The sequence below is a fragment of the Diplotaxodon limnothrissa genome, linkage group LG16 (genome assembly GCF_057381915.1).
Source record: "Diplotaxodon limnothrissa isolate DT_005_m linkage group LG16, D_limnothrissa_male_GT1.1, whole genome shotgun sequence".
Lineage (NCBI taxonomy): Eukaryota > Metazoa > Chordata > Actinopteri > Cichliformes > Cichlidae > Diplotaxodon > Diplotaxodon limnothrissa.
In genome coordinates this window covers 30,266,902-30,291,694 of record NC_140611.1, presented here as the reverse complement: position 1 = coordinate 30,291,694, position 24,793 = coordinate 30,266,902, and the positions used below count along the sequence as shown (strand labels likewise).

At 39.8% G+C, this 24,793-nt stretch overlaps 1 protein-coding gene across 2 annotated transcripts in view; it reads right to left on the bottom strand.

Annotated features, from left to right (window-relative positions):
- The window catches only part of thsd7ba (thrombospondin, type I, domain containing 7Ba), a 143,973-nt gene that overhangs the window by 89,679 nt on the left and 29,501 nt on the right, over nt 1-24,793 (bottom strand). For both annotated transcript variants that reach the window (XM_085373691.1, XM_085373690.1), the window contains exons 2-5: nt 19,569-20,427; nt 16,401-16,649; nt 15,258-15,427; nt 5,235-5,393 (exon numbers count right to left, since the gene is read on the bottom strand). In XM_085373691.1, coding sequence (XP_085229817.1) covers nt 5,235-5,393; nt 15,258-15,427; nt 16,401-16,649; nt 19,569-20,427 — 1,437 coding nt within the window. The remainder of the gene's footprint in view (nt 1-5,234; nt 5,394-15,257; nt 15,428-16,400; nt 16,650-19,568; nt 20,428-24,793) is intronic.

Sequence of the window (24,793 nt, the reverse complement as noted above, 5' to 3'; positions counted from 1 at the left end):
GACATAATGTTTCCAAGCTAGTATTATTAGACTACTTACTGACCGGTTAGATTATTAGATTGCCTAGTTGTTAGGATCTCTGCAGAGCTTTTAATAGTAAAATCCTGATTAAGGAGTTTTGTGGTGAATATAAAGTTATAGGAAATGACTGGCAGAGCCCAGAAAAAATTCAAATACAGTGGGGCAAAAAAGTATTTAGTCAGCCACCAATTGTGCAAGTTCCCCCACTTAAAATGATGACAGAGGTCAGTAATTTGCACCAGAGGTACACTTCAACTGTGAGAGACAGAATGTGAAAAAAAAAAATCCATGAATCCACATGGTAGGATTTGTAAAGAATTTATTCGTAAATTAGGGTGGAAAATAAGTATTTGGTCACCTCAAACAAGGAAAATCTCTGGCTCTCACAGACCTGTAACGTCTTCTGTAAGAAGCTTTTCTGTCCCCCACTCGTTACCTGTATGAATGGCACCTGTTTGAACTCATCATCTGTATAAAAGACACCTGTCCACAGCCTCAAACAGTCAGACTCCAAACGCCGCCATGGCCAAGACCAAAGAGCTTTCGAAGGACACCAGGAAAAGTATTGTAGACCTGCACCAGACTGGGAAGAGTGAATCTGCAATAGGCAAGCAGCTTGGTGTGAAAAAATCAACTGTGGGAGCAATCATCAGAAAATGGAAGACATGATGATCCACTTGGTAAAATAAATCCGCTTGGCATCTTTCTTGGCCTTAAGACAACAATTCTGATGGCTAAGGATCCAAACGGGACAAAAAAAATAAAAAAATAGAATTTCCATCCATGCATTCTCTTCCACTTATCCTTATCAGGGTAGCTGGGATAGCTGTCTTAGTGCAAGAGGCAGGGTACATCCTGGAGAGGTCACCAGTCTGTCGCAGGGCTTACACATAGAGACAGACAACCATTTGCACTCACATTCACACCTATGGGCAATTTAGAGTTACCAATTAACCTAACCCTACTAACTGCATGTCTTTGGACTGTGGGAGGAAGCCGGAGAACCCGGAAAGAACCCATGAAAACAACTGGTCATATGCTTCTTTAAATTATAATCCAAAAACTAAGTTGTCCTGACAAAATCAAAACGTAAAAGAAAGAACAATAGATAGTCCAATAGCTAGCTAGCTACATAGAAGGATCCATCCTTTGCACATTTACAAGTAATTTTTATGCAATTCAAGTTTATTTTAGTTAGTTAGTAATTCTCTTATATATATACTTTAACTGCTAATTAATACTTTTCCCTATAATAATATTTATTTTATAATTTTCCCTATAATCAAGCAAAAGCTGGTCTAAAATGTCACATTTACAGAACTTTTATTTTAGCAAGATCGGGAAAGATGTCGTATTTTTGGTTGCCATCCTTTCCCTGTTTTTCAGTAAGGAACATAAACAAATAGATGATATGAATATTATATTTTCAGAATTGTAAAACCTTATTGTGGATGTAAGAGCCAAATTATGTGGATATTTTGCATCCAATTCATTGTGTAACATTTTATTCAATGGTATTTGATGGTTTGGGCACCAGGAACACTAGCAACCACTGTTGTGGAAGCTAATGGGGTTCCTTATAAATAAACAAATAAATAAACAAAAGCAGCATGATCACTGTCTGTCAGAAAACAAATGTATATCGATTGAAATAACATCTAAGCGAGAGCTAGGTGCAAAAGTGACACAACAGCAGTGAAAAGGCAGTGACTAGAGATACATTAAAGAGGGTGCAGCTTGATTCATGTGACATGAACAACACTGCTCTAAAGATGGTTTACACAGTAACTAGCAAATTGCAGAATGATCAACATTTTGACACACTCATTATTATTCAGCCAGTTACCCAATCACCCATCAAATTACATTCTTGTTGCCTATTAGGGCTGATTTGGTTCTAAAATGTTGATTATGTCACAGATGGGTTATTCTTAAAATATACATTTCTTTATAATCAGGTCTTTACCTATCGAATACATTGTGATCCACATTTATAATCCATGGTTTCTATTGACTACCGAGCTCTTCCAGTTTCCTGATGATGCATTTGTGGATAAAAAGTTGAAGGATAAAAATAATATTTTTTAGCTGTGGCACTTTCTCCAGTAAATGTAGACGACACTTGAGCAGGGGCGGCTTTTCTTTTTGAGCAATACTCAATTTACACATGGCTGAAAGGTCTCACATTCTTTCCCTCCACAGGTGGACCTGTCAAACCCCTGGATGCCCACTCTGCAAATTACATCCCCGACCATCTATTGGTGTGAGGCACCAGTTCAGCGGCCAGATCCGAGCGATGCTGCCCAAGTGTGCTCTCGAAGAGCAAAGAGACTGTGGATCGATTGCAGTATTGCCCGGAGCACTTACTGTTACTCACATCCAAACCACAAAAAACAATTTGGCTGGGCATGCCCCCACGGATATTAATAATTGAAAGGTTTCTTGGTCATACCAGGTTTATTTCAAGGAAACAAGGGCTAACCGGTGATTTTTAGCACATATTTGTTCAGAAATACACCTCCCCACAGCTCTGTGATTTCTTGCAGAGACATTACCAGAACTCTGTCCAATAATCTCCCATGTTCAATTCATTTTTCCATAAAGCTTTTAGTGCCTTATGGAAAAGGCACTAAAAGTGCTTTTAGATCATTTAAATTCGTAATTTTCTGGAAAGCAAAGCAGCGGAAGCACCAGCTTGGCTCCTCCACCTGAAATTTGGGATCTCACAAGCCTTTCAGTTTGGATCAAAAGTTGTTTTAATATTGTGAGACACAAAGGCAGTGTGCTACCAATTCTTTGCAGCTCAGAGGGTGCAAGTACAAATTTTATTTGCCACATGCAGTGGCAGGTTGCCCTGCAGTGGAATGAACCCGCCCCCCAACCTTACAGTCAAAGACACCGATAATAACAATACTGTACTACTCAATAAGTGTTTATTGCACCATTGCCAGCACTGCTTCAGCAAGTGGTTGTGTATTGGTTCATACGCTTTCTGCTGTGCACTCGTAGTCTTTATGAATACCATCAAAAGACAGTGTGCCACAAGAGACCCTGTGCAAAAAAGCAGATGCTGTGTTTTCCACTCCTTGAAATATATTAATGACACTGTCTGTGAGAGGAGTCGGCTCATCCCGTTGAGATCCAGTGTTGGAGAGTGTGGGCACTGACCTGAACAATGCACACTTCACTCACTCCCTGGGGCGCTTTCATGCGCATTTACTCACGGCAGGGACGAGGTCATGCTGCCCTTTTAGCAAAGTACTAACACACTAACAGCTCCGACACTACTGGCACACTGACTGAAACACGCACACTGCGCACACACACACATTCACGACGCACAGCCTTTCCAAAGCAGTCAGATATGACACACTTTCACCTGTGCAAAAAGACAAGAACATCGGCAGCAAGAGTGTGTTGAATACTTCAGTACATCTGCTCTCTTGCACACAGACACACTGTCACACACACTTCACATGAGCAAACACACACGCAGACAGGAAGCATCTTATCTGCTGATACTCCTTTCAGCCTCCTGGGGCCTGAGAGCTGAAATCTAGGTGCTTCTGTCTCTCGTCTGCCGTGGTTTAAGCATGTGGCACCTTCTTCCAAAGCCCATTTCTTCCCAGACAACTGCTTATCAACAAACAATTTAAGATCCAAACGTATACTGCTCTCTATACTGCTCTGACAACATTGGTCTTTTTCACTGACACTTTCTCACTTAACCTCTGTCAGGAACAATACTTCTTTCTCTTCAGGATTGCTGAAGCACTGCGTAAGCAGTCTTGAGACAATCTAAGCACAAGGCATGTCACACTGCTAAAAAAAAGCAAATGCATATGTATGTAACAGCTTTCAGGTTAATTAGAAGTCATGTCTATATACAAGTACACAACTAACTCTACATGTGGTACATCCCTGTAATAGAGTTAGCACTGTTTATTTTCTTTTATTTAATAGTTATGATTTAAACTTCCACATCAAAGTTAATTGATTAATTTTAAATATAATAGACTTAAATATATGTAATATCTCTTATACTGTTTGGTGACTATCCTTTTATTATCGATCCATATTATCGGTCAGAGTAATTCGGAGAATACAGTGCTTTACTTTTGAAGGCAGCTGGAAGAATAAAGCACCTTGAAGATGGGTGGAAGATGCATCTTGAGACATCGTGTTAAGATGTGTCTCCCATCTACTTGAGTCACATAGTCATGATATTTTTGGCCAGCAAGCATATCCTGTACATCTTAGACTTTGAAGTAAAATTACTTAATTGCAGCAATTATAAACATTACACAGTAATCTTTTTCTTCTTTTTTTAGTAATAGCATCCCGTTATTTTTTTTTAAAGCAAGCTTTGTGTCATGGTCACGAGCCCTGTCGCCTCCATGTGCTTAACTCGACAGCGTATTTGGTCAAACGTAGATTCTGTTGTGAATGGTCCTGTGACAATTCCAGTCACACTGCTTTCCACCTGGCTTTGCTGCCGGGTCGTAAGAAGAACTTCTTACAATCAAGCTTACCAATTAGTTGATGTCTTATTTAAGCTCAGCACGGATGTTGATGTCTCCATGTTCTGTACCTTTTGTTTGAGACCCTTATTTAGCCTGTGAATACTACGAGCAGACACTTAGAGGACATATTTTGCAGATACAGCCTGTAAGGTTGAACACAAGTACCAGGTAGACTTAACTCTGTGTTTGAAGTAACCGTTACTGCCTGCGGCTGGGTCCGGTTTAGACACATATCCACACACGCTCCACTAACAGTGCACATGCCTTACTTGTTTTTCAGTTTAGCCACATTTGCTGCAAGGATGTTGATGCTCTGTAGTTTGTTTTGGACAAAGAGTTAGTTACATTTGATTTCTATCTTCTTTTGTAGTAAGTCATTCTGTAAACGATGTTAGCCTACGCTTGGTTTTGTTCCTTTCTTTGATTTGGCATCACTCACAAGCTCATGCAGTTTGTCTCATTTCTGCAATTTATTTCATCTTCTTGTTCTCATTCTTTCTTTTTTTTGTTTGACAATAAATATCTTCACAGAAACCAAGAATATCTGTTTGTATGTTGCCTCACTCCATCCAGTTTGAGCTGCGATATAACGCTTGTGACAGGTACACACATGTATACATGGAAAATGCAATGATCCAAATATTTCAAAAGCGAAAGCTTGTTCATTTTTATATAAATTTTTCAGCATACCTTTCTTCCCATGTGGTTCTTCGCAGCTGTCATATAGACATGCACCCCAGGGTGACCACCCGGTGAGTAAGCAGTAATGCTGGCAGGGAATGGAGCAGTGCTGGACAGCCAAAGGAGGCTCTTCACCATCACACAGCCTAGCATTTACAGGCCTGGACACTGAACAAACAAAAGAAGCACAGGGAAGGATAAACCGACCACAAGTCAAAACACATACAGGCAGTTGTAGAGTGTGTGTGTGTGTGTGTGTGTGTGTGTGTGTGCATGCGTGCAAGTAATATGTTTTGGAATGAAAGCCAAACAAACATACTGTACGTGCTAGTTGATATGAAAGTGATTGAATGAGCATATGTGTTATCAGAGCAGTTAGTTTTGATTGGCAAGATATGTATTACTTAAAGTAAAGTCTACAACTTAAACTTTCTCACTACAGCTGGTGAGAAATAGGTTACGAGTAGAGAAAAATGCTCATTTCTAACTTAAGAGGTAAAGTGGAAGGCCAGTTCAGTCTCACAGGAAAATCTGTAACAGCTGGGTTGGTCTACTGCATAAATGTACTTTGCAATAAAGATTTTTTTTTGCCAACATGGCGGCGCGTGCACACGCAGCGGCTTCTCTCTCTACCTGAATATTGTATATTGTATATTGCATAGCTTTCTTGTTAATTTGTATTGTATTTATTTATTTAAATTTTTACTTTTTAATTATTTTATTTGCATTTTTTAATCACTCTCTTATTTAAATGTTCATTTGCTATTTCATCTAGGGTTTGAGAGTAACGAACTTTATATTCTCCGTATGTCCTGTACATGTGGCAGAATTGACAAATAAAGTTGACTTTGACTTTGACTTTGAAAATGGTAAAATCAGGAGATACCTAGAGTTTTAGAGGGACCAATTGTAGAGGCAGGAACCAGTAACCTTGCATAACGGGAAAATATATGGTGAAGGATGTGAAAAGGTCTACCCAAAATGTGGTAATTTTGTAACTCTAACAGAATAATTTTAGTGAAATTAGAATTATGGTAAGTGTAAAACAAAAATAAAAATACAATATGAAACTATGTGTGACAGTAATATATGAAAAACTAATTGGCCCCATAACAAGGACAAAAAGTCTAAAAACAAACAGCAGAAAAGTTATTGTTACACACAGAATCAAACCTCAGTCTAATGAGAGTAGTTCCCATGACAAACCAACTAAACTGTCAAAATGAAAAACAAAATAAAACAGACTAAAAAAAACCCCCAAAGAAACAAAAAAAAAAACTTATGAAAGGCAGAATTTTAATTCCTTTTTTTTTTTCTAAAAACTGTGATGTTTTGTGTTGTGCAACAATATAGCTTTAAAACATTTTGCATGGGACTCAGCTGAGAGGGCAACGACCAGCTAAGGGAATAAACAGCAGCTCAACAGGGAGATATTAAGTCAAGACACGGTACGACCAATTCACTGCTAAGCACAGCTGACATTATTTGAAGATCACAGTCGGCTCAGCCACCTGTAATGGGCTCTGACATTAGTCTTTCTCGCAGAGTAAGTGACTATTTTTTGCCTGTCCACAACATGGGGATTTATTCAATCTAATATTCCATTTTGATGCACCTCAGCACATTACTGAGAGGCAAATTTCCATTTAAATGAGAGCCCATAGAGATATTCACTAAATGTCCACTGTGCATTTTGTCTTTTTACCAAAAGTAATTTACATGGTATTTGATCTCCTTTGTAAAATGAGATGCTTGCCTAAACACGTTGATAAAGTGCAGTATAGATCTTTCTGCTTTGCTCCCTAAATTGTGTTTTCATGTTTGCCAATTGTGTTACAGTTGTAGGCATCTAATAAAACCTGATTGAGCTCTTTATATTCTCCACATGCCTTGCAGCCACATCTGTTTATCATGTAAAACTGTACGAGTCACATCAAGGTAAACACTGAACTTGAAGTATTGATGTTGTCTCTCACATCCAGTGGTTCAAAGAGTTGCTTTCATTCGTACTCTATACTTAGCACATTCACAAATATACAAGCATTTCTCTGAACACTTCCTTCCAAAGGCAACACCTCCATCACATAGCTCAGGACTTGGGTCAGAACTATATGAAAATATGGATGGAGGCAAAGTTAACTTGTTATTATTTAATAAACTGTTGTGTTTTAAGGGGAGGCAAAGATGCGATTTGCAAAAAGAGAATCTTACAGTTGGCAGCCATTAAAAACTACCAACTGTGTTTAATTAAAAAGATAAATTAAATACTTAGTATGCATGTTAGTCTATTCTTAAAGTGATTTATAAGCCTAACTTTAATTTTGTTAATTAGAAAGTATCGCCTTTCTGTTCATAAATATTCAGTAACGGTCTATGTCTTCCTGCTGCCACAACTTGCCATATTGTGTGTGCCGCATGTTCTGAACACACTTAGGAGGGTTAGACTGGGTTTCTGAAGTGTTGATAGAGATTTTTGTTCCTTTGCTTATCTTTTTTTTTTTTTGCATCAACTTAAACATGGGCAATATGCCAAATGTAGAACAATGAAAACACAGAGACAATTCCCTTCCCCGTTGTTGTGAGCTGCAAATAAACATGTTCTGCAATAATAAAGGAATCCCAGTCAGCTAAGCTGATTAAGTTCAGGGGAGAACCCCCAGGGCCATTGCATTGGAGACCAAATTGAAATCGGTTTAACCAACAAATAAATAATCATCACTGTTGTCTAGCATTATTTGGCAGCATATCTCTTTGCAAAATTACTACAACACGTAACGACATTTTTTTTAAGGATGTGTGACAAAACAACAAAGAAGTCTTTAAACAGATGCAATTGTTGCCCCAACTGCCTGAACCAAAATAATGAATCTGACTAGATTATCCGTTTTTGGGTCATATTTTAAAGCTAGACTTTACATTATTTTCAGTCTCTACCTTCAACTGAACTTCAATATAGCTCCGGCAATAAACAAGATACATTAAACGCACGCACAAACTATATATAAAAAAGTAGTTCTTATTATTTGACTAACAGCAGTTCCTTATTTTCTTCAAGTCTGTACCTTGACTAACCTCAGATATTTATGCAGTCTGTCTACATTTTATTACAGGGCTTTAATAGTTATACATTTCCTGATATTGCAGCCACAGTTCACAGTGGGAGGGATGATAAGTTCTTCTCAGCAGTTGAATTAAAGTAATATTTCACATTTACTTCAGCTTGTATGCCATATTTGAAAAAAACCATGAAAACACACTTTCCTCCTGTCTCTCACACTTTTAGGTCTCAAATTGTTTTACTTGTTTTCTGAAAAAGGAACTAGATTTCTGTTAAAGAAAAAGTTTGCTTGGTAATAACTGGTATGTATGCATTCTACCTCCTGACCACATTATACAGATTATTATACAGAGAAAGAATATTTCATTCCACTGCTATGTTGATAACACGCAGACATTCTTATATTAGAAATTGCTGGTCACATTTTTTGTTAATTAAATTCAAATAAAAGAGGAATTCTTATCACTGGTACAGACAATCTGCATCCAACCATGAAGTCCTCCCTCAGTCCTTTATCCGTTCATGGGCTTTAGTGACGCTCAGTGTCATTCATGGTTTTGGATTTTTGTAACGGTCTTTTAAACTCGTATCAATCAGAAAGCATAGAAAAATTCAGACTGTGCAAAATGTAGCAACCAGACTTCTTACAACAACCAAGAAAAAATTATATTACACTAATCTTAAAGACTCTACACTGGCTGCCCATCACTTTAAGGATCGATTTTAAGATTTTACTTATCACTTTTAAAGGTCTTCACGGCCTGCATTCAGAATGCATGCTGAAATTGCTGTTCCTGTACCAACCGGTGCGCAGCCTCAGATCCTCAGGCAAAAACCTGTTAACTGTTCTCACCTCAGTGAGTGTTAGCTGTGAGGCCTCGCCCGTTTAGGGATGATGTGCCTGAGAAAATCTGGCTTGCCTCACCAGTTTCTTCTCTCACTGCTAAAGATTCCTTTTTATTGTAAGGCTTTGGTGTGATTTCAGTATAAATATGATATTTTTGACCTTGTTTGTTTAACTTATACTTAACTTAAAAGAATAGATAAAGCTCAATAAAACTGAATCACAAACTTATTCTTCTAAAGTGACTTGCCCAGGTACAGTTTACTATAATAGACAATATCATATCTGTAATATACAATCCAATGTACTGTACAGGGTAAAATAAGGATTGTAGCGGAGAAAAGAGCTCAGTTCATTTAGCATCGTTACAGGTGTATTTTTTTTTTTTTTTTTTTTTTACCTTAGCCTGACTAAAAGTAGATTTTTAGTCTTGTAAATTTCCACAGTACAGTGGGGAATGACCATAGACACACTGATTTGCTTACTGAAGAGGAATATTTCCCGCAGTCTTATACAGTGGCTTGTGAGTAAGGAATATCAGTCAAAAACTGTTCTGCAAGCACTTTTTTTTTTCATTTGAACAGTCTCATTTAATTATTCATTTATTTATTTATTTTTTAAAGCAGAAATTCAAAAACCTTTTTACTGAACAAAAGCAACATTTGTGAGATGTGTGAGAGTTAATTTCATTAGCATCTTTAGTAGCTTTCCTGGTTTAAGTGCCATTTTATATTTGCTGTCTCTTAGTTTGATAATGAATCTGCATTATTTTCTGACCAAAGAGGCCCAATGCTTGTATGTTCATGAAAAAAACTGCACTTTCACACTTTCAGAGGTACAATTAGCAATTTCTCTGTGAAGGTTCTCAGTCATCCAGGTCATGGTAGTCTAAAGAGCTTGGAAAGAAAAGTGTCTGGACTTCTTTGAGTTGCTTGAAGATGTTCCACCTCTCATCTGAGAAGCTCTTTCAGCTCTAACGTCAAATGGGGGAGAGTCCCAGATTTAAGTCCTAGGGGAGTGTCCCCCAAGGGGGTCACAGGGGTCCTGTTGATCCTCTACCTAATCACATGAGCCAAGGTGTGAAAATGGGTGTAGGTCACAATCAAAAGTTTCGGGGGAACCTGCTGTGAAACCTGGCCCCACCCTATGATGTGGTTTCCTGAGGTCAACAGGCCCAGGATGTGAGTGGGCATTGAGGCATCTGGGAAGGGATCTCAAAACTGGGTTATAGATGGCAGACAGTTGGTGTCGTAAGCCACCGCCTCTGTTCAACGATGGTCGCTCACAATGGACGTAAATGGCTTCTTTCACTCCTCTTTCAAACCATCCGTCTTCTCTGTCCAAAATGTGAACATTGGCATCCTCAACAGTGACCTTTGTCCTTGATGAACAGCCGAGTCTTGTCCCATCGAGGTGGCTCTTCTATGTCGTGTAATACGTTTACGAAGTGGCTGTTTTGTCTCTCCAATGTAGAGGTTTGAGCATTCCTCACTACACTGTACAGCATACACTACGTTGCTACGTTTGTGTTTAGGAGTTTGGGATGAACCAGTTTTGTCTGAGTGTGTGGCTGTGTCTGAAGTACACTGGGATGTCATGCTTGAAGAAGACTCTCCTGAGTTTTTCTGATAAACCGGCAACATGGGGGAAGACAATGTTGTTGCATTTGTCTTTCTGATCCTCCCTAGTTGGTGTCTGAATAACTAAAGAAGCTTCTCGGATAAGAAGTGAAACGTCTTCAAGCAACTTAAAGAGGTAAAGAGGTCCAGACACTTTTCTTTCCAAGCTCTTTAGACAAATAACAATTTCACATGCAGAACAGTGCCCCACTGTTGGTCCAGATCTTGGCTGAACTTGGCTGAACCCAGCGATACCAGACCACGCCGTGCAGCCGACGGGGTTCTTTTCGGTTTACCGCATGGACAGGACAATGGAGTCGGGGAAGAAAAGAGGTGGTGGAGTGTGTTTGATGGTGAACAACAGATGGTGCGACAGCACAAACATCTCCCCACTCATACGCTCTTGCTCGCCCAATCTGGAGCTTTTGATCGTTAAGTGTCGCCCTTTCTATCTCCCTCGGGAATTCACTGCGGTCATTGTTTACATTTACATTCACTGTTTACATTCCGCCTCACGCGGACTCGGACACTGCCTTATGTGAGCTACATGAGGCTCTCACACATCAACAAACACTTCACCAAGATGCCGCACTCATTGTTATGGGAGATTTTAACAGAGTGAATCTCAAACGGACATTTCACAACCTTCACCAGCACATCAACTGCCCCACCCGGGGCACGAGGACATTAGACCACTGCTACACCCCGTTCAAGAACTGTTACAAGGCTCAGCCCCTGCCGGCATTTCGAAAATCGGACCATTCCGCCATCTTCCTCATGCCTGCTTACAAACAAAGGCTAAAGCAGCAACCACCAATCAGGAGGGAGGTCGCTCGCTGGACGGACCAATCGGTGGCCGCGCTGCAGGACGCACTGGATGACGCAGACTGGGACATGTTTCGGCGCAGCTCTGATGACATCAACATGTTTACGGAAGCGGTTGTAGGATTTATCGGGAAACTAGCGGACGACACAGCAGAAAGAACTATCATCCGAACGTTTCCCAACCAGAAGCCGTGGGTGGATAAAAACATCCGCGACGCTCTGAGATCACGCACCGCTGCCTACAATGAAGGGCTTGTCTCCGGTAATATGGACCTATACAAGGCTGCGTCCTACAACGTGCGCAGCGCGGTCCGAAAGGCAAAGCGGAGCTACAGGGAAAAACTAGAGTCACAGCTACGACAGTGCGACTCTAGGAGCCTGTGGAAAGGACTGCGGACTATAACGGACTATAAACGACCAGCTTCTTCAATGATGAATGCAGATGCTTCACTGGCTGATGAGCTGAACACGTTTTATGCTCGCTTCGACGCCGCAGCAGCAATTAAAACAACAAACGGCTGCGCGCGCTCAGAGTGCACCAGTGAAGAAAATGCATTCGTCATCACAGAGCATGCCGTGAGGAACACCTTCAGGAGGGTGAACACCAGGAAGGCAGCAGGACCAGATGCAATCCCTGGCCGGGTCCTTAGAGCCTGCGCTGATCAACTAGCACCGGTGTTCACGGACATCTTCAACCTCTCCCTGGCCCAAGCTGTGGTTCCCACGTGCGTGCTTCAAACAGTCCATTATTGTCCCTGTTCCAAAGAAACAACAGCCCCGCTTGCCACAATGACTACCGTCCAGTAGCACTGACTTCAATTGTGATGAAGTGTTTTGAAAGACTGATGAGAGATCACATCACCTCTTCACTTCCTGCCACCATCGACTCACTTCAGTTTGCTTACCGGACTAATCGTTCCACAGACGATGCCATATCTCACCTGCTCCACACATCCCTGAGTCACCTGGACACTGGCAGAGGGAATTATGTTAGGATGCTGTTCGTGGACTACAGTTCAGCATTCAACACAATAATTCCCTCTAAGCTTTTCACCAAGTTGACGGATCTAGGACTCAGCTCATCACTGTGTCAGTGGATCCTCAACTTCCTCACAGACAGACCCCAATCAGTGAGGGTGGGAAAACAAGTCTCCCCCTCCATCTCACTCAGCACTGGAGTGCCTCAGGGCTGTGTTTTAAGCCCCCTGCTGTACTCACTGTACACTTATGACTGTGTAGCCACATCCGACACCACCTCCATTGTCAAGTTTGCTGACGACACTGTTGTTGTGGGCCTGATCTCCGACAACATCGAGACGGCCTACCTGGAGGAGATTAGGAACCTGGAGACCTGGTGCCAGGAGAATAACCTCCTCCTAAACATCAGCAAGACTAAGGAGCTGATCGTGGACTTCACTACAAAGCAGGCGAGGAATTACAAACCCCTCATCATCAGTGGCACGCCAGTGGAGAGAGTGGACAGTTTCCGATACCTGGGTGTCCGCATCACTCAGGACCTGTCATGGTCCTGCCACATCAACTCCCTGGTTAAGAAAGCCCGTCAGCGTCTCTTCTTCCTCAGAAGACTTAGAGACTTCCATCTGCCACTGAAGGTGCTCAAGAACTTCTACTCCTGCACCATCGAGAGCGTCCTGACGGCAAACATCTGCACCTGGTTTGGGAACAGCACCAAGCAGGACAGACAAGATCTGCAAAGGGTGGTGCGCTCGGCAGAACGCATCATTCAATCAGAGCTCCCTGACCTGCTGTCCATCTACACCAAGCGGTGCAAGTCCAAAGCTAGGAAGATTATGATGGACCTCTCCCATTCCAACAATGGACTCTTCTCACTGTTGAGGTCTGGGAAGCGCTTCCGCTCCCTTAAGGCCAAAACAGAGAGAATGAGGAGGAGCTTCTTCCCCCAGGCTATTCGGGGCCTGAACCAGGTGTAGGACTGGACTCTCCCAAACACGTCACTATAAGACTGGACTCTCACACACGTCACCACACATTTCCTATAATCCTATAATTCCTATAATTTATAATCCTTATCTTTATAATCTCTTCTGCTATTTGCACATTCTTTACTGTAAATTCCTAAGTTAATTTGTAAATTTTTGTAGTAAACTGTAAATTGTAAATATTGTAAAACTTTTCTTCTGTCATTTAATGGTCCGGCATTGTACAGCTACAAGCATTTCACCCCCATGTCATACTGTGTATGGTTGTGTGTGTGTGACAAATAAAATTTGAATTTGAGATCTTATATTGTATTGTACCTTGGTAAAAGACTCTTTCTAGTTGTACTTAGAACACATATCAGTTACAGCAATGAAGAATGTTTATCATTTTTTGTTTCGTACCTAAAACTATTTTGGATTTGATGGCAACAACATGTCTCTTAAAAGGCTGGAAAAGTAAGTGGTACTAAAAAGAAACAGCTGGAGGAACATTTTGCAACTAGTTAGTTTAATTAGCAACCGGTCAGTACCATGACTGAATATAAAAAGAACATCTTAGAGAGACAAAGCTTTTCAGAGGTAGAGATGATAGAGCTTCAACAATGTGCAAAAAAACTGTGTGTGTAAATTTTGGAACAATTTAAGACATCAAATTGTGGATATCCCATCATTTACAGTACATAATATCATCAAAACATTCAGAGAATCTGGAGAAATCAAGAGAGAAGGCTGTAGATCCACACTGGTTGCCCATGATCCTATGGCTCTCAGGCCTCGCTGTATTAACAGCAGTCATAATTGCATCATGGAAATCACTGCATGGGCTCAAGAACACTTCAGAAATCATTGTCTGTGAGTGCAGTTCAGCGTGCCATCCACAAATGCAGGCTAAAGCTCTATCATGCAAAGAAGAAGCCATATGTGAACGTGATTCATAAATGCCACCATGCTGTCTGGGCCAAAGCTCATTTAAAATGGACTGAGGGAAAGTGCAAAACTCTTCTGTGGTCAGAATTGAAATTTGAAGTGCTTTCTGTAAAATATGGATGTCGTGCCCTCTGAACTAAAGAGGAGAGGCAGCGACGAGCTTGTTATCAGTGCTCACTGAAAAAGCCTGCATCTTTGATAGTATGGGGGTCCATCAGTGCACCTTCGTACATTCAGACGACCCCCGTACCTTTCACATCAATGCTTAAAGGCATACGCTGGTTTTACAGCTACATACGCTCCTTTTTTCAAGGATGACCCTTGCATATTTCAGCAAGACGATGCTAAACCATGTGTTGTAGCTGCTGGAAAAGCATAGCTTTGTAGCAGAAGACTCCTGGTGCCTGCAGTACACACCTTCCCCCAACTGAAAACACTTGATGTATGATGGAGTGCAAAATATGACAGCAAACACCCAGGACTGTTGAGCACCTAGAATCTTTTATCAGGCAAGAAAAGGGCAACACTCCTCTTCTTAAAGTCCAGCAACAGGTTTTCTTGGCTCCCAGATATTTACAGACTATTGTTTAAAGGTTTTATTTACATTTTTTAATTTACATTTAAAACAGCATCCAAATATTGTGGGAATTAGGTTTGTATTTTTCTGCTCATTGCATTCACCTTAATAATGTAAACCACAAACAAACCATGGAAAATTATTTATGGTGCATCTCTTGAGTCACTGTGTTTTTCCAGCAAGCCCAAGGTCAACTGAAATAAAGGCATTTTTCCCCTTACCCTCCTTTCTGTGATGTGGTGCTGAGGCATCAGGGACTTGAACACAGTAGGTCTTCCTGGTCTGGATGCCCCCTCCACATAAAAGGCTGATGTTTGCCAGTCTCCGGTTCTGCTGGCTCAGTAAGGGTAGAATCCGACATTCGCCCCAGTCAGTGGTCCTCCACACATACCTAACAGAGCATGCAAGGATGCTAATTAGTTATATTTGCAATGTTAATGAGTTAAAAGCTGATAAATTGAATCAGTGATGGAGCCACTGTTTGATATGTATTACAAAAAGTCAACACTTGTTTATGTATTTTCAAAAACAAAGTTGTAATCCATTAAGAAATAAATTGATAAATGATCGTACTTAAGAAGGATAAAGCCTCAGTATACACAAAGCCGTGCCAGTTGCTTTCAAAGAGTCACACAAAGCAAAAGACAAATTAGTGAGAGCAGTCTCTGGCAAAAGCATCTCTCACAGTATGTCAGAAGAAGGGGGTGTGGGGGTGGGGGGTGATTATTTTGATTTCAAAACTTCTAAACAAATGTTTGGTTTCATCTATGAAAAATGCAGTGATGCAGAAAGCAATAATATTTGAGGAGTTTACCAGAACAACAGCCTGTAGTAATCTATCAAGTGCTTAATTTCCGTAATGAGTTTTCCCTAATCATGTAAATCCTCTGCTCTCAGGCACTCAGTGTAGATTCAGCAAATAAAACAAAATCTACCAGCAGGGAAAGTAATTCTCCATTGACTACTTTGTTGTGTGCATGTTATATTAGCTAAATCCTATCGTAACCCAAATGCCCCAATACAATGGCATTCTGTCAAGGCCTCTTTTTATCATGTCATGTCTATGGGGCTCCCTACAGTACACAAGATTATTGTGGCTGCCACAAGATAATTAAAATGATGCTAAAAAAAACAGTGTGCACAAATCAATTCAATAGTAAAGTCATAAATATTTTAACCTCTAGGCTTTCTCTCATAATTATTAAGGTGAATTTGTTCCAAGAAGCCAAATTAAAAACCCTCATTTGGTCCTCAAGTTTATCGTGCATTGGTGAAACTGCAAATGAAAAGAACGTTCATTTGAAGATTGTGGCCTTAAGAAGCAATAAAGATGATCTCTATTTAAAAAAAAAATAAAAAATTACCTGGGGCAGTTTGGAAGTAAATCGCCTATGATATTGCAAGCTTCTTTTTCCTCAAGGGCAGGACATCGCTTCCCCCCGCCAACTGTGATCTGAGTCATGATCCGTGACCGGAGGCGGTAGCCAGGGGATAGGTCGGTGGACCGGCAGGTCTTAGAGCAGGGGCTCCACGATGACCAATCGGATGTCTGACAGTCTTTGGGGATCACGCATGTTTGGAAGGTCAGTGGGGATTTGTCCTTCGTACAGAGGCTGCAGATTGAGGAGAGTAAATTACTGTCACGTCAAGGAAATTTAATTTCATAACATGATATCTTTGTGACCCCTTTAAAGTTTGAGAGTGCAGTTGTACACAAAGCAAGCTATAAATAGATGTTGTTGGAATTTAATTGGATTTGCCGATGGAGAGGTATGAGACCCTATGACCAAGTGGTTATGTTGATTTGTTGTTGAATAAATGACCTTTACTTCTTCCACTCAAGAATTTAAAGTACATCCTGTTAACACAGATCTCAAGACAAAGTCAATCTTTTACACAAGTGCCACAAAGAGCTGATATGCTCACTCAGAGATGTTAACCAAGCACAAGCACAAGTCATTAGTCATGATTTTAATGCTATTATCCCATTAAACTGCTGCTGCTGCTGCTGCTGTTCAACCCACTATAGTGCCAAACCATGTAACTGACCCATACGTCCTCTGCATGATAGTCTTTTGTGTGACAAAAACTAAAAGAGTGACATGGAAATAAATGGAAATGAGAGTTTAAAAAAACAACAACAATATCACATGGCACAAACACTGATCTCCTGAGGAAAAGTACAGTCAACTTGTACCAGTAGTAAATCTGGGACTGCCAAGAATTGACTTTTGTCGCTCTATCAGAAAAAAGCTCTATCAGCAAAAGCTCATGTGTGATCTATTTCACCACTGTATAATGACCCCATAAATGAAGTCATAACCCAGTGAGCCATCTGGGTGGTGGTGGTAAGCCTAAATCAGCCATATCCTTAGCTACGATAACCAGACTATGGCCATTTAATAGGCTAATCCCAAACGAAAAGCACGTGTTTTCTCATCCAATTACAGTTTTTGTTGGCTAATCTTGGAAGTTGAATTAGTCAGGTTATTGAGATACAAGATAATTTTTAGACTTTCTCCTTGTAATGAGGCTGTAAGTTGAGAAAAATGAAGCACAATACACGTGGGAAATCTATTTCAAAAGCGCCACACCTCCTTAGATAAAATAAGTGCTAATCAAGCAATGCAAAATAAAATCCTTTTTTCAAACCACACACACACACACACAAAAAAAAACATGTCAATGAAAAGAGATGTGTGGCAAGATAAACGACTTTTAAACTACTCTGTCCAAAATGGCAACAAGCAAGAGCAATCACAAGAAAATTGATATGACAATTAAATGCTGTACAACTTCAATGTAGTATGCCTTATTATAAATAAAAAAGCAATATGGAGCCATAAAAAGGCTTAATTGAAACAACATGATTGAAATGTGGTCCCTGAAACAATGATGGCAGTCAGAAATGGATTTTAACAGCCAGCTAATAGTGACACTTTACACCAAGAAAATGGTATGGTGGCATTTAATCAATGTAATATACATGCAATGATTTTCTTTCTGTATGAGAAAAACAAAACAAAGCAAAAAAACACAAGACAGAATGTTGTTTGTTACTGTGTATTTGTGTTTGTGTGTGTGTGAGACACAGCATGTGTAGGTGTGCATTTGTGTGTGCTCTGCTTTTTGCTTTGTGTGCGAGTACGTGCAGAAAAATCCATTCTTATCAAATCCAAATACCAAGGTTAGCTCTAACAGCAGAGAGTGGAAGGGGGCAACACTTGACATTTAACACAATAATGCCTCCCTTCCTTGCTGAAATGCTGGTCAAACATCAGCCCTCATATAATCTAGTAATAATTGAATAAATAACCACCATCAATAAAAACCATTTTATTTCACTGAATACATCTCATGAGAGGTGGTGAGCATTGATTACGCCTCTCTTTTATTAAAAAAAATGTCCATTAGGATTATTTTGCCTGACAGACAACAACATTCAGCTCCTATAATTTTTAAAACTCTCCACACGCTTTATCAGAGGAAAAGTAAACTGATGAAAGAGAAACAAACTACAGGTATTTCCTTTCATTATTAAACCTGCAAACATTTCCGCTTGGATACAGTACAAAAAAAAAAAAACCAAACACACAAGAAGAAAGAAATATTATACAGCACTGCTGTTTTCATATGAGAACAAATCAGGTGCACCACAACATTTATCACACCTTGAAATCCAGAAAATTAGAATCGGGGGTTCTATTTGGTGCAAATTATTAGAATGTCCTTAGGGGGTAACAGGTGGCATCAGTCTTTCTATACCATTGAGGTATGTGGTCTGACAGAGGGAAAAATGGGTTTGTGGATCCCAGTGGGAAAAATAAACGAAAAGCAAACTTTTTTACATGTATTGTTGATTTCAAAGAACTGCCGATTCTTCCAGGATTGATTGCCCCAGCAATGTCAGCCTTAGAGCAGTGCATCTGAAAAACAGTTTCTTGTAAAACCTGCATTTTATTCTAGGATGAACAAACTGTCTTTGTCAAACTGTAAGTGTATACTATCTGATAAATATTTCAGAAATTTGAAAATCATGGGGGATGTGTCAGGAGAAAGTATTTTGCCAATGAACCATAGGGGGAGAGAAGGGTTTTTTTTTTTTTTGCAGTGGGGGGTTAAATAATGTACTCTGGAAAGACAAATCCAGCATACAACTTTTTGACGGTGGTTAAAGTAGATGTGTTTGGCGCAGACCAAAGACAGCTTTCAAAAAGAGCATTTTTCAACCAACTGTGAAGGATGGCAAAGAAAATGTTATAGATTCTAATGCAGCACAGTGCCGGGGACCTGAAGATTTAAAGTACAGTAAGAAATCTACCAAGAAAAGTTTAAACGATCGTGCAACTGATGGAATTTTGCATTGAAGAGTTGTGGAGTGGTAGGGTGGCCACTTTGGGGGCATAATGAATGAAAAAGGCACAAGTATTCCTAATTTTTGTGAAAAATGCATCAATATGTCTCAACTTCAATCCACATTACCATATTAAGATGATTTTCCTATTCTTTATGGTTTGAAGCATGTTGCTTACCTCAGCATAGCATTTTTGCCATCACTTCTTGTACAGCGAACATGTCGTGTCTGGTATCCCACTTCTAGTTCCCACAACGCGGGGTACTTAATGTGCGCATGAGCAAGGTGGTGGTGGGTGTGATGGAAATGCTGGTGAGAAGCTAGTGTGTGCAGCGTGGCTGTGTTGTTCTCGTTGGACATAGTACTGAAGTCCACTGTGGTCCTTCCACTTAATAGCGCATCCTTGTGATGGGGCATTCGGCACTCACTCCAGGCCCCTACTTTAAGGCTGTACTGGTACTCGTCCTCCCCAGCCGGGCAGTCAACATGGCTGGAACAAGTCCTGGTCTCAGTTAGGTTGGGGCAGTTTGCCCCTCCATACATTGATGTGGCCAGAACATGTCGAGTCCGATGCTGCAGGCCAGCACCGCAGGTTTTGCTGCAACTTGACCAAGAGTTGAAGTCTGAAACCACACAGTCCTGGGGGCAGGGGACAAGGCATGCCTGCTCCACAGGTGGTTTTTGGGAAAAGAATTCACATATCCTCGAACTGACTGTGGTCCGATTTGAGGTGCGTACGCAGTAGACTTTGCGCCTCTGGATCCCATGCTGTGCTGTAATGCACTCAGTTGCCCTCAACTTGAGCTCATTGGAAAAGAAAGGAACAAGAACACAGCTCCCCCACTCTGACGCCTCCCACTCGAAGAGGTCCTGGTGCCAGTCGCAGACTTTAAAACACTGTCTCTGGCTTTCTGGTTTCTCCATGTGATGGCAGTGGGAGTGATGGGTGGTCCAGCCCTCCATGTGGATGCACCATATTGTCCTTGTCTGAACCCCACCAGAGCCACACTCCTCACCGGTACACTGACCCCACTGGCCTGCAGCAAAGAAAAAACACACAGAGAGGGCATTTTCATTAAAAACTGAAGCTTTAGGGGAAAAATGATTTAAATTGCAGCAATCTGGCAGCTTGCAATCAAGCAAAATTCAAGGCCATTCACTTAACCTCCATGATTGCTTTATTCATGAACTGAGGAAAAAAGGAACAAAGGAACACAAAGTAATCAAACCAGTGGCGGACATCAATATAAAGAAAATACAAGATCAGTTTCTTTGTCACAAGGGATTAAATTTAATTGATCAGTATTTTTGGTCATGTATAGTATGGTTAGGAGTTCACTTGGGTATTATGATAAGATATGCTATTAACTTGAATTATGCGGGCCGTTATTATCATTATTATAATTTGTATTATTACTTCATTACAACAAAGCCTCTCCTTTAACAGTAAAAGCATGCAAATGCTTAAATGTAATGTCTGCAAAGGTGAAATGGTGTACAATGGTGATTTTAAGAGATCTTTCAAACAAAAATGATAAATTAGATGCTTTTGAACTTGTTTAACAAACCATAAGGTTGAATTGTCTTAATATGTCAATCAATTAACCAGTGCTAGCAACATTTAGGAAAGAAATTTCTGCTTAATAATTAAGGAAATGTAATATTGATCACTCAAAAGGGTCAGCTCACAAACACCCAGTCAGATATTTTTGTCTCAGAAGATCTGAGTCACCTGCTTTCAAAGAACTATGTGAAATGGCAATGAACTCTTTACTCACATTAAGGGATGGTGGCAAATAATGGGTGTAAATTCAGAGGCACACAAATAAATATAATTAATATTTGATGACCCTTGTTGTTGTGAACACAGAAATTCTTTGGTTCACATCAGGTAACTATAACCCAAAAAGTTAGAAAGAAATGGGTGTGTTAGGGGAGTGGCTCAAAGCTAAGACATTAATCCAGAGGACTAGGGTGTCTAACCTGTGTCGGGACTTTTTCAGTTTCTTGTTAATTAGCTAAGGGCTGCATCAGATCCTCATCATTTTATTCAAATAGGACTTTTTTTTAAAATTAATGAGCCAATCATATTTGTAGTTAAATATGTGACAAATATATTGATGAATATTACCAAAAAGAGTTGTATCAGATGCTGGGGTTATTTTCTTCATCTGGGGTTTTAGTTACAAACAATGCAGTGACATTTGTATTTAAATGTAACAAATATATAGATTATGTCTCAACAAAAACAGTAGCCGATTGTCGGTTTTTATAAAATGTTAAGTTTTGAATACCAAGCCCAACAAATCTTAAATACATTTTTAACCTCTTTGTCCTCATCATTAAAAGAAGTAGACATAAATCAATTTCCTGATATGATGTGATTATCTTCGTCAGTCACGTTCTTAGTTATTTTGCCACATGCTATGAAAAAGATAATTTGATTCATTTCTTCTAATTGGAATTAAATTGATGTAATAATGAGATCCTACTGCTTCCCAAATTGCTTTCGAATGACAACCTGTTCAAACTGTTTTATGTCTTTTCATGCCAGAGAAATCTGTTGTTAACACTTTGCTTCCTGGCCTATAGCTAGCATTTTAAGGCTCCTTTGTTTGTTTGCTTAATGTAGGAATAGTCTAAAGTACACATTTTTATTCACAGTTCATTGAAGCACAATGTTGAGTTTCTTTGTCCTGGCACTGTGATGCTAATGAGACTGTCACTAATATATTATTCTGATCAAAGATCATAGATCATGTTTGCATCAAAGGTACAACGTATCAAACTGAAAATGCTGCTGCTGCTGAAGCTCTAAAGGTAGAAATACAGTTGATTGTGATACCATGTTTCTTTTTGTTGTTTGCTTGTTTCTTCTAACACTTTATTTTTGTTCTTTTTGTTAAGATAAAAAATCAAACACAAGAAAGGGCATTTCTTTTCACTTGTTTTCAAAAAAATCAAAACATAAACACAAAAATAAACAAGAAAACAAATGAGATGTTTTATTTCATTGGTATGTTGGACTTAAGTGTCCTATTGGCTCTCTTTGGCTATTTGCTCACTTATGTTTGCACAGAACTCTTCAAAATAAAGTTTCTTTCTCTTTGCCGTTAAACAGTGAAAAAAACGCATGGGGGCATATTGAGAAACAAAGACAGACCCAGTAATTGCTTCAGAATTTGATTAAAAAAAAGAATGACAGAGTGTTTTAATCTTCCAACAGACCCACTCCCAGAACCACATCACGTATCGGCCACTGCAAGTCATACAGAGCATTTAAACTTAACATATTATGCAACTTTAATTTACAGTGAGATTTTAACACTGCAAGGATGAATAAATTAATTCCTGATTTGGCTAAAAACTCAAAAAAAGCTAAGTGCAGCATTTTAGATGGAAATAAACATATGGAGTTGTATATACATTTTCATGTAAAGAGGTGCAATTACCTTACTGTTTGTGTCTGGTTCAGTAAACACAGAGGTTGTTAAATGTAATTTGAATGTTTTCTTCATATTTCAAAGTGAAAAAAGTTTGCACCGTCTGTGCTTCATTAGACGTGCAGTTTGGCTTGTTTATTTGCCTTTTTATACCTCATTGGAGATACCATAATGATTTGGGATTAAGCAGAGGTTTATTGGAGAGGGGCTGTGGTTGTTTCTGTTACAGCACTACTTTACTCACTACTTACACTTTGGGACCTTTACACTTCAGTCAAAGCTGCCAAGAGTTCAGAAGTTACAGAAATACAATTTGAATAGTTAGTCAAAATTAAGGTTACAGATGTTCAGGGTCGCAAGCACCCATGTTTCTTCCAAGTATGCATACAGCCTTTGTGGTCACTAGTGGCACTCTTTCATGATAAACACCCTTTCATCGGCATGACCACCTTTGCTCAGTAGTGCTGTTTTCAAACTGTGCCAGGGTGTGAGTGCTTGATTTATGGAGGTGTGATTGGGAGTGATTCTGCTGCAAGGGGAGCCAGCTAACACAAGCACTAGTTCATCTTCTAAGCTCTGAATAATCACTCTCTCGATCTGTCAGCATCAGCATCTGTCAGCCCCTCAGGAGGAACCAGTTGCCCACAGCTCCTTCATTCCCGTCGCACTTAGTCGCCTTGCTCGCACCTCTGGGGGCCCCGGCACCCATTGAGCTCCTGCTATATTTACCATTCAGTTTGAAAACTGAAATTGAATGAAGCAAAAGCAGATGAGCAGACATCACTACATTATGGGAAAATGCAGAAATTAAACTTAGCCAGTGTAGTGTGACTGAACACGTATTATCTTCCTCAGCAGCGTTCAGTTCAAGTTAGACAAATGATGCTAAAGCTGTACGATAATAGCAAGTAACACAACAAAAGCAATTTCCACTCTGCCCCGAAACCAGACAGATGAGGGAAAGAAGCAGCAAAGAAAAGAGCAATAAACTGTCTCCTAAACAGCAACCGCACTCGCTACTGTTGAAATGCTTGGCTCTCTTGTCCATTTAATTACATTTGGTAAAAGCATCACTGATTCAGGTCAGTGGGGAAAAAAACACCCTGTAGGATCACAGGCTGGTGTACTTGCTGTATGAACTTCTTTCGGCTATTTTAGGTTTGTTAATGTATAACCTACAGAAATGCATATATGTATATGGATCTATCTATCAATCTATCTAATATCTATCTACCTACCTATATATATATATATATATATATATATATATATATATATATATATATATATATATATATATAAAATTTAGAAATATTATTGGCTTTTTTCAGCTTGATTAGATAGATGCAGTGAAGACTGACAGGAAAGCAGAGGGAAAGAGAGGGGGAGACATGCAGCAAAAGGCTGTGGGTCAGACTCGAACCCGGGGCGGCCACCTGCTATGGTCGCCTGCTCAGCCCACTGAGCTAAACTGACACCCCAAATGCATATATTTTTATTATTTATATTATTTTAGACAACCAAACACTATTCTGTAAAGACATGGTGGTATTTTTTCCTTGGTATACTGCCTTTAAAATCTAAGTCTAAGAGTATTTTTGTTGGCCTATGACTGATTATATAGTCTATCTTCTGTACTTTTTCAAACATTTGTGTAAATAATAGTATATAAAACTTGTTTTGGGCAAGCTTCTTAATTAAACTATTTCACTGTTGGTAATATTTGATTATCGGTCATTCTCTTATCATGCTGCAGCTTTTCGTACATTTCCTCACAAGGATGTAGTGAATTTACTTGCCATCCATCTTCAACTTATCTCCCTCAGTTAAGCTTCACTGTTTGTACACATGCGTCCTTTGTCACAACACTTTTAATTAAATACCTATGCCACCGAGCCTAATTATGCGCAAAGCTATCCCCAGTGACACACTTCCATCAGTTGTAATTTATGAGCACTGT